General features: G+C 35.0%; 1 protein-coding gene across 1 annotated transcript in view; it reads left to right on the plus strand.

The window, feature by feature from the left end:
- The window catches only part of LOC137406809 (enolase-phosphatase E1-like), a 31,004-nt gene continuing 16,668 nt past the window's right edge, over positions 1–14,336 (plus strand). The window contains exons 1-9 of the mRNA XM_068093421.1: positions 1–172; positions 492–679; positions 770–901; positions 1,203–1,279; positions 1,636–1,757; positions 9,599–9,939; positions 11,439–11,654; positions 11,908–12,066; positions 14,147–14,278. Of these exons, the coding sequence (XP_067949522.1) occupies positions 1–172; positions 492–679; positions 770–901; positions 1,203–1,279; positions 1,636–1,757; positions 9,599–9,939; positions 11,439–11,654; positions 11,908–12,066; positions 14,147–14,278 (1,539 nt within the window). The remainder of the gene's footprint in view (positions 173–491; positions 680–769; positions 902–1,202; positions 1,280–1,635; positions 1,758–9,598; positions 9,940–11,438; positions 11,655–11,907; positions 12,067–14,146; positions 14,279–14,336) is intronic.

The raw sequence follows: 14,336 nt of genomic DNA on the forward strand, positions 1-14,336 counted from the left end.
ATGGCGGAGAACCTAACAAATCAACCACTCCAGCAACAAAGAACATGTTTATGTACAAGTTTTCCTGACTTTGCGGCTGTTTGTCTTTTTATTGACCGCTTTGGAAAGCAATTAGGGCTTCATTCGTTGGATATCAGTAAATTAAAAGAAGGATTTGAAGACAATTCAGCAGGTAAACGATAACACTAGTGGGAGCTTGCTCAATTTTTAAATTATTCTCGATGATTGGATGTAGAACGCAATTGTGTTTATATTATAGATGAAAAAAAGTCTTAGGTTAATTATAGTTTGCAAACTGATTTTACTGATGAGTGCAAATACATGTGACCTCGTATGCATCATAGGTTTATGCTATGTGCTCGTACAACAGGGTAATTTATAATTTCAAATGTATTTTTTGTATTCTTTACTATTTTACTGGAACGTTGTAAGATTGAAATCGTTTTCTAACAAGTTAGTTTTATATGCAGCCATTGTCATTTTTGTTTCAGAAGTATCTGACCTAATTCAAGGCCTTCATCTGTATCTTCTACGACGAATAAAGAAAAATGTTCCAGGTGACAGATGGGAGCGAGAGCTGGTTAAATTCTGCATGTCATACAATCAATGGAATGCTTGGGAACTAGAAGAGCGAGGTTATGGAAAGCTAAAAGTTCAGACCCGACTTTGTATTATCAGGGTATTATGTTAACTCTGCTACATAAATTTGTTGTATGATGAATTCTATTTCTCACTTGAGTACTGTAAGCTCATTTTGTATTTTTTACAGAACTTGCTTGAAGCACAATTTGACAGTAATCTAAAATTCCAAGAAAGGCTTCGCGCAGAGTTACCTGAAGAGGATCTGCGCCAACAATGCTACGGGCGGGATAGTGCAGGATTGTGTTACTGGCTTGTTCAGGTAGGATTGTTATTGTGCAAGTTTAGTACATTTAAATAAAGTGTCATCAGATTTATTTTATTTATTTTAGACATTCTAGATTACGGTCAAAACCAAAATGACATGTTGTGCTTGTCATGCCGTAAACCTAAGATTGAGCTTATATATATAATCATCTGCACATAGTCATGTACGCTTGTAGTGACTAATTGAGTGCTCCAAGATAAATGCGAGTCAAACCTGTCCAGAACTAAAAGTGTTATTGTGGCCATTTTGTTTTTCCAGTATCCTTTTATAAGAATATGTCAGTTATTTTTCCTAGGATGAAAAACTCTCTGTTAACATTTACCAAGAAGAGCAAGATGATACGGATGGAGCTTCTTGGCGGATAGTAGCTAAGTGAGTGAACTTATAATACTACAGTGTCGTATTTAGAGTTGTCAAACCTTGTTTATTATTTATGAGTTGTCCTTTCTTTAAATAACATACACAGTTGGAATTGTCTTTTCATTTTCTGGTGTAAAAAAGTTCATTGTTCAAAGTTGTCTTCTTATGTCCGGATGGAGATAGCTTGGAACTGTGAAGATTAATAGCTATTAACGAGACTTCTCCCATTATAGATGTCATGGTCGCAGTTCTTTGAGTTTTCTGTAGATACCTAGCTCTATCATATACACAATACATATGAAATATCTGCCTGTGATGTTGGTATGCATTGATTGACCTGGTGCAGACAAAGAGTAATGCTAATTTAGGGATCGAGAAGAGATGGAAGTTTTGATTGGCTGTTTGAAGGAGAACAAGCCAATCCCATGTGTGTTAGCTCAAAACTCTGAACGTTGTGATACCCCACTTAGTGTACTCTCCTTAGCAACAGGTAAGAATAAAAAGTCAATGACCAGTGACATGTATTATATATATATATATATATATATATATATATATATATATATATATATATATATATATATATATATATATGGCTGACGCACACATATATATATTTGTATATATATGTATATATATACTTATATACAGTATATATATGCATTTGTGTATATATATATACTGTAAACAAGTACAGTATATATATACTGTACTTGTAAATATATTTATATGTTTGTAAACAAGTACAGTATATATATATACATATACTGTACTTTGGTTACTTTGGTACTGCAAAGCAATATTAACCAAAGTACAGTAGGCGCTCCTATAACGTATACCTCCTATAACGTAAATTCCAGATAACGTAAAAAATTTATGTGACGTTTTTGTTTCCTACTTCATAAGAAATTCCATATAACGTAATGTGTTAAGTTGGGCGAGTTTTAAGAATCGATTTGAATGTTAGTTTATTTTGCCACGCTTGCAGAAAAAAAGCACCGTGCGTTTAACGTAGTATCTATTATATATAACTTTGGCGACATACTAGCTCGTCGTATTAGATCGTTAAATGTGTCGCCAAAAAGGCGAATAGGATAGTTGCGCGATTGTTCATAAATATAAAAGCCATCAGTTGGTGCAGGTGTTACAGTTTCGATCTACCGGTCTTATTGTCACAAGTTGGAGTATCATCAAAAATAATCTTTATCCTAACCTTGACCCCTGGATAGTAATAGACGACGAACAGGTAGAACTGCTTTTTATAGTAAAATGATATTGTTGTTTTGCCTTATTGTACACGTACAAAATATTTGTTCTTAGCTTTACTTTGCTGAATAGACTTTGCTGTTTAGAAAAAATAAGCAAATCGTTGTAAATGACCGCCAAAAATGTGCAGTCCCTATCAACTTTTGTAAATTTACTGCAATCATGGTCTATAAAACCAGTGAGATTAATCATAAAAAAGAGAAAAGTTGTGTTGTTGACGCAAACCAATAATTCTGCAGTTACGGTACAGCCCACAAATTAAAAGATTAAAGTAAAGTCTTTCCTTTTTTGCTTGGCCAACAGGGTGAGTTTGGAAAGATCTTGGAACAGATTAGGCCATTTACATGTATTTTACTGTTATTATAACGTAAGTTCCCTATAACGTAAACATTCCTGGAATGGATTATTTACGTTATAGAAGCGTCCACTGTAATAATCGTTATTTACGTTATAGAAGCGTCCACTGTAATAATCGTTATTTACGTTATAGAAGCGTCCACTGTAATAATCGTCAGACTAAACTTTCATCTTATTTAATTTTACAATGCTCTATCTTAACGTTGAGCACTTCTATGAAAGAGACTAAGTACTGCATCTATAGTGTATGTATTTATATATATAGTGTATTTATGTATATATAAAGTGTATATAGTGTATGTATGTATATATATAGTGTATGTATGTATATATAGTGTATGTATGTATATATAAAGTGTATATAGTGTATGTATGTATATATAAAATGTATATAGTGTATGTGTGTATATATATCTCTGAAATATGGGCTATTGGCATGTTTTTAGAGCAACTAAAAATATGAGATTTCACACCTGTTGTTTTTAGAATATATAATTAGGTGTGATAAAAGCAGATGGAATATTGAACAATTATTATTTTTTGCTAGCTTTAGAGTTAGCAATAGTTATATAATATTGCTTGTTTTGACAGACAACGACGGCCAAAAGACTTCAATTTTATAGCAATCGACGCAATCGTGTATATGAAAACTTAGGTGGAATGACAACACACCCATAACTATATTAGTGATAAGATTTGCTATTGTGACGAATATTAGGTTATTGTAATTGTGGCTCTCTAACAGCCTTGACCTAAGGCGTTACAGCTTCAATTTAGTCGAGAAGATGGTTAGATACGCAACTGTAAGGTCGAGACTGGTATTGCTATTGACTTTTGTTCCTGCATTACTTGCTGGAAACTCTATGCACAAGTGTGCCAAGCAATTATAAATTATTTTTTTAGGAAATTGTTTTTGATTTAAACGTTACTGGCAACACAAATTTTTTATTGCATTAGCAGCAGCAAAGGTTTCAATAATATTATTATTTTTGTGTAATTTCAACCAAATCACTGCACCAGGTTTTATTAACATTTTCAAGTCGTAAAAATGGACAAAGATTTACGTTAATTGCAAAATATCCACCAAAAACAGCAACGAGGCTAAATATTTGTATTCTGAAATAAATTTTCTAAAAATTCTCCATTTAAAATCCGTTATAATAAAAGCTTGGCATACGTTGATAGGTTTTAAACAGTTGACTTTCAAAAATTGCTAATTTTTACAAACGTGTTTTGATATTTTTTATTTGTGTGGAAGAAACTTCCTGCTAGCACACACAAGCCCATTATTGTAGTTCCGTAATCACTGCTCGAAAGTCGATACAGGATATCTAAATGCGGGGCAGCCTTTCTCAGTATTGAGGAATCTACGTCGACCTTGCGTTATAATTACCGTAAAACCGCTAAATGAACGCCATAGCGCACTATTTTTCAACCCTTCGATAGTGACAGTCAATTGAAGACAACGTTCAAATAAAGGCTGGGAAAATAAATTTAAGCCCATTTGATTTGAGGAGATTATAAAGTTGCCGTAAAACCTCTAGTTGAACGTCGCCTCTATTTGAACGAAAGAAAGGTTGAAAAATAGACCACCACTCTCCAATTGAATGCGCTTCCATTTGACCACCACTTTGACATTATTTGACCTTTCCGAGCCCATATTATCAACTGATCAGTAGAAAAGTGTACAAAAAATCGTATTACTAATGAATCGTTTATCTTAATAGCAGTTGAATATCTCATTGTCCAATTCCAATGCTTTTCGTTTTTTTCGTTAAAATTTTGAAAGCAACACCGTAGCAATAATCAATAACGGTCTCAGGCTAGTAGTAGCTCTCTGTTTAATGCGGTCTTTCTACTTCGAATTAGCCTACATATAGTGTATATATATAGATAAAAAAAACGGCTTAAATTTGCGATGGTAGATGGGAATTGGAAAGCAACGCCATAGAAATAACTACTATCTCAGACTAATAGTAGTTCCTCGTTTATCGCGGTCCTAATACTTCGAAGGACATGCATATAAAAACCGGTTCGCAGTTTTGGACCAAAGGTTATACGTCTAAAGGTAAACTTTTAGCACTGCAACAGTGCTAAATGCAGCACGTGAAAGCTTTGCTCTGCCGAAAAATAGTTTGGATGCTAATATCGACTGGTTCAGCAGTGCAGAAGAAGAATTGAAGCCAGAAGATATTGTGGAAGGTATTGGACAACTAGAAGATGTTCATTACATCAAAGCAACAATCAGAACGCAGCTATCCGAGCAAACAATGGAAAGATTTTTTTTGTTTTAAAAACGTTAATTTTTGTTTCTGCATGTAATATAAGTGTGTTTCGTTTATGTCACTTGTTCATGAATATATATTTGTATCATTTGATAAACTAGAAATTCCACTGTCATACAGCCCACGACCAAAGTGATACTGGAAAAAATAAAGGGTACTGATGGTTGAGAAATGCAATATTAGCAGTCAAATAGGATAACTGCAATGGTAGCTGTAATGTACTAGGTGTGGGTGTTATTATATACAACAAATAGCAATAATGAAAGGAAAAGATTATATGTTTATATCTCTCCTCCTGCAAAAAGAGAAATGCAATATTGGCCAATATTAGAAGTAAAATGCACTGATATTATTAGAATAACCAATATTATTTATATAGTAATAATATAAAACCAATGCACAATTTTTTTTACATTTCAAAACGGCATAGCTAACAATATCACGAAGTTGTGATATTTATATAGATTTTTAGAAAATCTGTACTACGTAGTCATTGTTCTGTAGTCATCCAAACTTATAATTAATTATTGTAATAGCCTCATAAGAAACGTTAAAAAAATATCATCGTCATTTGCTTTACTTACACTGCGTTGGACATCAGTTAGAATGCGAAAGTATTCAAATGTGTCGGCAAATGAAAATTAAAAAATTGAAATCAGCAAAAATGAAACGATTTCTGTACTCCTATGTTAATTGCCGAAACCTTCGGCAATTCGACAATGCTATAGACTGGTGAAAAGTGCACGTTATTTTTTCGTGAAATGCGCAAGACTTTATCGTTCTATTATCTGTCGTTCGGCGTTTCAATTTCTGGTCGTAACTTTTATTAAACCAAGCTTTTCAAGCGTTTTGTGGCGATTTTCGTCCAAATTAATCTGTCTATTTGTGTATAATCCGATCAGATGGGTTAGTTTTAGGAATTTGTGGTAACCCTTCAAAGGCTTGGTAACATATTTAAATAGGTTTAAATGTGTTTTGTATTGTTATTATACTTTAACGACTTTACAAAACGATGCTTAAATTTGTCGATGAAATTTCTTGGCGAGGGTTCGTCTCATTGTTGATGAATAATTTTTGTAAGTTGTGTGCACATGCATTTATCATAAAAACTCCCGCACTTCGCTCCGCTCGTTTGGTCATGGAATTGTTGTTGTATAACTTATATATATGCAGGTTTATAGCATGTTATTTAATAGCATTTTGCGGCTATCTTAAAGATGTAGTTGCGTCAAATTTAAGTTGATCTTAAAAGAAAGCATTTTTTTTCTATATCAGTTGATATGTTGTTTGTTGTGTTACGCGATCGCATTGCCAAGATATTTGAAGATTAAAACCAAAAAAATCTGATCGCCGTAAAAACGCTCAGGCCACCAAAACGTGCCCAGACTTGCCCAAAATGATGTCACACGTTAGGCAACCTGTCTCTATCTCTCGTATTCACATCGGGTTTTTGCGATAAAAGTCTAGTCTTACGCGGCTCTATTGGCATATATCTTAATTTGTATTTGCTCATGTTGGCTAGAATAAAATTTTAAATCCTGCTACAGATGCATTATTATGAATGTTTCAAAGGCCTCAAATAACGAAAATTGAAAATTTGTTCTACTCACTTTCTCCAAATGTTGTGTAAACATTTGGGTACCGACTACCAATTCTACCGGTCTACGGTAAATCTGTCAAGTCACTTATGTAGAATGCGGTCTTTGTATCAGCACAGTTCAGCAGCTACCCATACTAACGATATACAGCCTCCCATAAGCCCCGCCTACATTATGTCGCCTATCGTTGGGGCGGAGCTGTATATCATTGCCTACACCGTCTACGTACTAGTTTCTTACTAGTAGTATTCTTACCGAATACTACCTAAGTGAAATAAGCAAGCCACGTCTTTAAAAAGAATATAGACAGGGATAGAGTTTTAAGGATAAGAAGTCTGCTGCAAACTGGATTTGAACTCACATTCTCCAGTTTTGCGGACATCCATATACCATATCAAATTCACTACAATATTCTGCAAATCATGTTTTGCATTATCTTCAACAATATTATTTTATTATATAAATTTTACAAGCAAAAATATTTTAATCTCGGCATAAAGCTTTTATTAAAAATATTCATCAAGTCGTGGCCACTCACATAGTATTAGCTGATACAATAAGACAAATTCATCTACTGCAACAAACTCAAACAAAACATCATGGCTTATGCAGCACGCATTCAAGTCTCTCTTTCCCCTTTATGGCAGTTTCCACACTGACAAAGCTTCTTCGGCTGGTGGGACGACATAAACATTCTGTAATCAGTAAAACAAATGCAAAAAATATGTCATTCATAGATATGTCATTCTAAAGCGTATCTATTGACAGCTTCCAAATTGGGAGTTGGATTGCAAGTTGAATTGGAGATTGCGAGTGTAATTTTAAAAAAACGAATAAACATTTAATAAAGGCACAAGTACGCCAAGCCAACGATTCGAAGCTTTGGTTCTGGAGATTAAAGATTTGCAATGATCAATCGATTTTACCCACTTCCTACGAGTGAAAATAATTTGTAATCATGACTCTAATTTACCAAAGAAAATTCGAAAAAAAATTTATAGCTAGGTAAAACGGCAGATAAGCTATGAAACGATGATTGGAGATAGCAAAGAGTTATCATTTTATTAATTGGTATATGTATTTTTGACTAAAAAAATATTACATTTACTTAGGTATAGAAGACTCTAAGTTAATTTACCTCCATTCTGTCTTCCTCTGCAGCAAAACGCTGCTGACGCCTGTCAGCTTTGACCATAGGCTATCTACTCCAATCTTTTACTAAAAGTTGCTCAGATAACTTTGAGTAGCGGTCGCTCGAACTTGAAGCCATTTTAAAACTATGTATAACTTAGTAATTGTTGAAACGCGTTGAATCAGTAACTATGAGAATGAATTATCTAATTACGAGAATCTTCGAGATCACAGACAACGCGTTTTACGAGTGATAACATTTATGACGGCCTATATAAAAATTTCGCGCGCATGATTGGCTAACGAAGCGACCTCATATTTATTGCTCGTGGTTTCGTTTCAGATACCTTGCTTGTGACGTCACGAAAAAGGCACCCGCTGGAACGTGAGCTTTTTAAAAGAGGGCCTCATTCAAACGCATATATCTCTGGACAGGGTCGGTCTACAAAGACAAAAATGGCATCAAATTGTAGCTGATGTTTTAGCCTTTAATGGGTCTTAATTTCATTAAATTGAATTTTTTGACGCAACTACATCTTTAACACGACTTACAATGGATCGATGCTCATAGCTCCACTTCTACTGCACATAAAAAGCTAGTTTTGGCTGCAAACTGTAGCAAGCATATCAGTGAGTGCAATGATCTTTTATGCAAGATTGCTAAATATAGATTTAAAATAAAAATATGTCTTCAACTTTAAAAATGAAATAAAAATTGAAAATGCCAACAAATTGCAAAGAAGGACACAGGCTATAATATCATCGCAGGTCAATTGCAAGCAATACATATCAACTTGTAGAGATATTTCTCTATTTCTTGATGCACATTTATTAAGAGATATTTGACAAGTTAGAGGTAAGTTAGCATATTTATTGCATTCAAAATGTTTAATATCTGTCCACTGGAAAAAAGAGTGCAAAATATAGGTTACACTCGCTTCGCCCGCAATAGGGCTAAATTTATTTTGCGAAAATTCTGACGAGCTATTTAAAAATAGACCGCCAGCCTCTATTTGAACACCACCTCCAATTGACCGCCACCATAGAGGAGAGGTTGAAAAATAGAGCACCATGGCGTTCAATTAGAGGTTTTACAGTAGTTTAAATTTGAGATGCGCGAGTGGAACTGTAGCCTCTGTAATACATGTAGGTAAGAAGATTAGGAGGTTATAAGGGTACATTACAACCTACTCTAACAGAAACTACAAGTAGTTTAAACTAATTTCCACGTTTATCTTTAGTTCTACATTTTTTACACTTTATTTCAATTTTTGTCAGACTTTTCACTTATAAAACTGCTTTTGAGAAACTTAGAGTGTTTTATGTTGGAAATCACTTCATACTCAAATTTTACATTTTATGTTATAAAAATTCACATGTTGATGTGATCATAAGCGGAGTTTTGGCTGTGCATGTGTTAAACTTGCGTTTTTTCCGACTTGTAATTCAATATCTCAAGCTGATGGATTGTATGCAAAGTGTAGCCAAGGTTGTTGTTGAGATAATTAATCTAATGGTACTTTTCATGGTTGGATCAGGAAAAACCTGTAAACTATATATATGTATTTAGTGTAAAGAGATATGATTAACTTTCAAAGATAACACAGTTTCTTCTAGTGAATGTAGTCAGTCTTTAAAATCTATTAGTTTGTGATATTAATTAATTACTGGTTAACATATTTATTGTTTCCTAGGAGCTGCTGCTTTCAATCTCTCTCGTGCAGCCACGCCTACCAAATTTGCGCTAGACAGATCTACACCTGTGAAGGCACAACTCTCAGGTGTTCCAACAGTAAAAACAGAGCTTAGCGAAGATGAGGCTGACTCTGTGAAAAAGGCTAGTTTGACAGGAGAATCTGATGTAAAACAGGAAACAAAAGATGACATTCAAAATTCTAATGATGAAAAATTGAGTGCCGACATGAAGGAAGAGCAGGTAGCTGAGCAAAAGAGCGCAGACGGGATGGTGAACTCACCATTTAAGGGTGCCTTGAAGGATGAGACAACTGACTGTGTTGTCAACACAAGCAAACAGGTAACCTGTGAAATCAAAATTTTCAAGGTCGCTTGTTTGCATTTACTATTATAAAATAGTGGTATTACTGGTGTGCTTAGGGTGAAGGCGAATGTTTTTCTGCAATAAACTTACGACAAAGATTTGGTGTCACTTCCAAAAGTTGAGAAAATTGCGACTGGTCAACATTGTAATAACAGATTAACATTGTAATAACAGATTAACATTGTAATTTGCGAAGTGTTGTATATCCTTTTGTGTGCATTTTTTGAAGCCGTTTTGTCATTCATTTGTCGGACGGTAAATCGTATGCGTTGTTTCACAGCAACGAAATGTTTCGTTTGCTCTAATGAAGTATCAATTTTTTCAAACAAAGATTATATATAAATGTTAGTACAAACTTTAATTTTATCCGTATAAGGCACAAGTAGTACCGGTACTGATATGGTGGAAAATAATATTATATTTATCTTAATACCTTTACAATATTTACTACAATAAGGCCCTTGTCTGTATGTGTCTGTATGCGTCTGTATGCGTCTGTCCGTCCATCTGGGTCAAACCAATGTTAGAGGTTGGGATAAAAGATTATATCGCAGGAATTCGAACTCGTGACATCTAGCTTAGCAAACAGACACTCTAATCCCTGCGCCTATCAATTGCCGTTTGGAATTTCTCAATATTTGTGTAGATACTATTCTGTGTGATTTGTCCGCACACCTAATGATCTTTCATAGCCCTTTAGACTACAAGGGTACTAGTAATATATATAAATAGTATAATAATGTAACACGAAGGAGTTTCGGACCTCAAATAATTAGTTCAAGGTTTTTAGAAAACCAATTATAGACAGTTAGGAGATAGTTTAGATATAATTGTACTTCAGTATTAGTGCTTTCACAAAGTTTAAAAAATTTCTGAGAGTTTCCAATTGGCCTAAATAATTTATGAAGGCCAAAATAGTTGTAAGGGTGTTGCAAAGTAGAATCGGGAAGTTTTACTTTGCAGCACCCGTACAACTCGCAGAATCCATCAATTTTGACTCAGTAAAATACGTAGAGACAAACTCAACGTTCTACATTCCTCAGCTTGCCATTGTTTTACCTACTTTAAAACAAATTTTTGAAAGCAACTTTTGAAGTTCATACAAGTCAAAAAGAAACTTGCTAAAGCTGGCTTTCACGGTACCAACTGTGTATGGCGAACTTAGAATGTGTGCCTCGGTTTTCTTTGTCTGATTAGTGTTGGTGTAGCACTGTTGGTGTAGCACTCCAACCAAAGAAAAATATTACATAATGTTTCTCTTTGGTTTGGAGATTTCCTTAACAGACATTATCCAAGTTGTTGCTTGATAAATACTGATATCTCTTTGTTGCGGCTGTATTTGCGCAAGGACCTTAAAGTTTGTCTTGACGGTGGTAGGTAGGTAGGTAGGTAGGTAGGTGAAGCCCCTTGTATTGACCCAGTCTAAGTTCAGAGGCTATATTATTGCAACTTAGGGCTCTTTATTGATCTGACAGGCGAGCGACAATGAAGAGATAGCCCATGATGCCAGGATACCATTTACATATTCTGCAACAGACCTTAGTCTTATGTCCGTAGCCTCAGATCAGACTCCCACAGCAAAGGGGGCTTCTGACCAATGTTTTGAGACAGACAGTGAAGACAACCTACCTCTTAGCCAGCTCAAAAAGTCACTTGTCCTCATGAACCAGACTCGCTGCTCTCTGATGAAGGTACATTTGCACTTCAGGCATTGACTGCTGCCTAAATGCCAGGGTTGTGTGCTCATTTATCTACCCTCAGGCTATGTGTAGGTTTATCCACTCTGGGTGCTATGTTAATGCATATACCTGCAGGCTATATGTTGATTTATATGCTATATGCTGATGCATGTACCCTAGACTGTGGATTCATGTGTCTGTTCTCCTCAGTTCCTATGTTGTATATATCTACGTTCAAGCTATTGGATAATGTATCTGCCCTCAGGCTAAAAAGAAACATGAAAAGAAGAAATGGAAGGAGATGATGAAGAAGAAACAGAAAAGACGCAAGAAGGGTCAAAAACAGGAAGCGGCAGTCGACTCGCCCAAATCCAGTCACCGATCAAGTGGTCGGCAGCGCAAACCTGTTTTTCAAGACCTGCAAGTAAGTTTCTTGTTAGTTGTCTTCTCACTTACTGCTGACCACTTAGCATTCATTTCCTTGTTTACCTGCACAGTGTACAAATGGATATGGTAAATGCTGCCATGGAGTTCCATTATAAACCATGATAGCAGCATTCATCTTACAAATCCAAAAGTAAATATAATACAAACAAATACTATTAAAATGTTCTATATTAGCTAATTTGGGTATTCAAGGGATGATGGCATAGAAGTGTTGAAGTTCAACGTAATTATTACCTGTCTATGAGGAACAGGGGATACCTGTGGATTTAAACGCGATTGTGTCTTACAGAGAGTCAAGCAGGTGTCTATATTTTTGTACGGTTGATGTTTGCGTGCGTGACTCTTTTAGACAGTCTATGTGGAGGTGCTGGCGCCGTTCATTGGTCAATTATATTCGTTTGCCTATTAAATGGTCCAGACAGAGAGTCTGGCTGTTTTTGATAGGTTTTGTGCGCCGCTTGAGATGACTGACTGCAAATGCAATATGAAAATTCAAAAGGTAGCATTTGAACCATGGAACTTGTGTTTTTGATCATAAACAACAAGGACACTCGTGGCATTGAAGCTACTCCCGGCTTCGAGTATTGCCTGTATCACTATGTGTTGTATGATAATATTGAAATTTATTGCTTTGGTGTATATGACGGAGAGTTTAGTAGTTTTAAAAAACTTGTTAAATCTCGCTGATGGTTGTTGATTAAACCATTTCATAACTCAAAGATATAATTAGTTGTGAATATTTCCCCTAATTTTTCTTCTTCTCACGACCTTAAACTGATTTTTAAAATCATTTTGCTGCTCGCTGCCTCAAGCTGCATGAGAGGTCATAAATGACCTAAAGTTGGACTCATCAAAAAATCTGGTGATTTTAGATTACATATCATAATTTGTTTGCAAGTCTTCAATACGGATTTTCTGTTGAAATGAATTTTTTACAGTTCAACTGCAGCCAATTAACAAATTTTGTCAATGTCTTAGAAATCTATTGATTAGCACAGATTTGTGGCTATATAAAACACTATTATTGTTTATTGGATGGCAGAGGCATGTAACCTGCAGTGGTCATTCAGGTGAGTAGTTCGTAGTGGTCAGAGCTTATTGAAAAATAGACAAGTGTTTGCATCACTGCCTTACTGTATGTAAATTTCATGGATTTAGTTCTTTCAAGGGAAATCATAGTAGAATAGTTAAATGGTCTTTCATCTAGGGCTAAGAGGTATTAGCCATGGAAGGGTTTCTCCCTCGTTGCTCTAAATGTACTCCATGATTCCTGACATTTTCCTAACAGTGAACATTGGAGGAGGCTCGGTACCTTATGAATATAACCTTGTGATTATTGGCAGGCTTATTGTTAAAGTATTCCTTCTCAATCATAATAGGGGAATTCTCAACCCTGATAGTTTGTAGCGTAAAATACTTTGCAGGACAACACAAAAAGTTGTTTTCTCTTTTTGCTAATGTTCGCTAGGATAAAAGAAAACCCCATTCTTAGCAAGCACGAAATCAATTATTCATTATATAGTCAGATATAATATTAGTCATTATGTTATTTATTCCCATATTGTTATCTATGTCTTTTAATCATTGTAATCAGTTAGTTGAAGTTGTCAACTCTCTTTAAATTACCTGCAGATTGAAGAGTTGAGGTTGATCCATAGGTTGAGAGGTCGGGGTAGTAATAGAGATATGTGGTGATAGGCTACTATAATAAAGGAAGTCAAGTCTGAACTCACTTGGTTTATCTTATTATTATTATTATTGTATTTGTTTACATTTCATTTCCAATTTCCTTTTCACCACCTCTTATGAAACTGTTTTGTTTTAAGAAACTTCCACCATCACATGTCAGAAATGATTAGACTGTAAAGCCACATGCTTGTTCCTAGTTTATGATGTACATTTTTTGTATGTTTGGAAATTTGAACATTGGAAACCTCTACTTACAATCTCAGGAGAATTTAAGTAGAAGTTTGATTGAGTACCACTTAAATGTTTCCCAATATGTCAGTTAAGAGTTTGCCAACACTCAGACTATAGATGCTTCAATTTAACTGCAGATTGAAGATGACAGCAGTGATTCATCCCTGTCTGGCGCAGAATACCCGATGAAAAAAGGTCGTAATGCTATGAGGCAGGCAAAACGCTCGGGAGTCGTTCATCTGATGACGAATGAAGACCTTAGCAGTGAGGTACTTAGCTAATGTTGTCTGTAGGAGAAAAAGTATTCAATAAACATGTTTAAGTGAA

This window comes from Watersipora subatra, chromosome 10 (genome assembly GCF_963576615.1).
Source record: "Watersipora subatra chromosome 10, tzWatSuba1.1, whole genome shotgun sequence".
NCBI lineage: Eukaryota > Metazoa > Bryozoa > Gymnolaemata > Cheilostomatida > Watersiporidae > Watersipora > Watersipora subatra.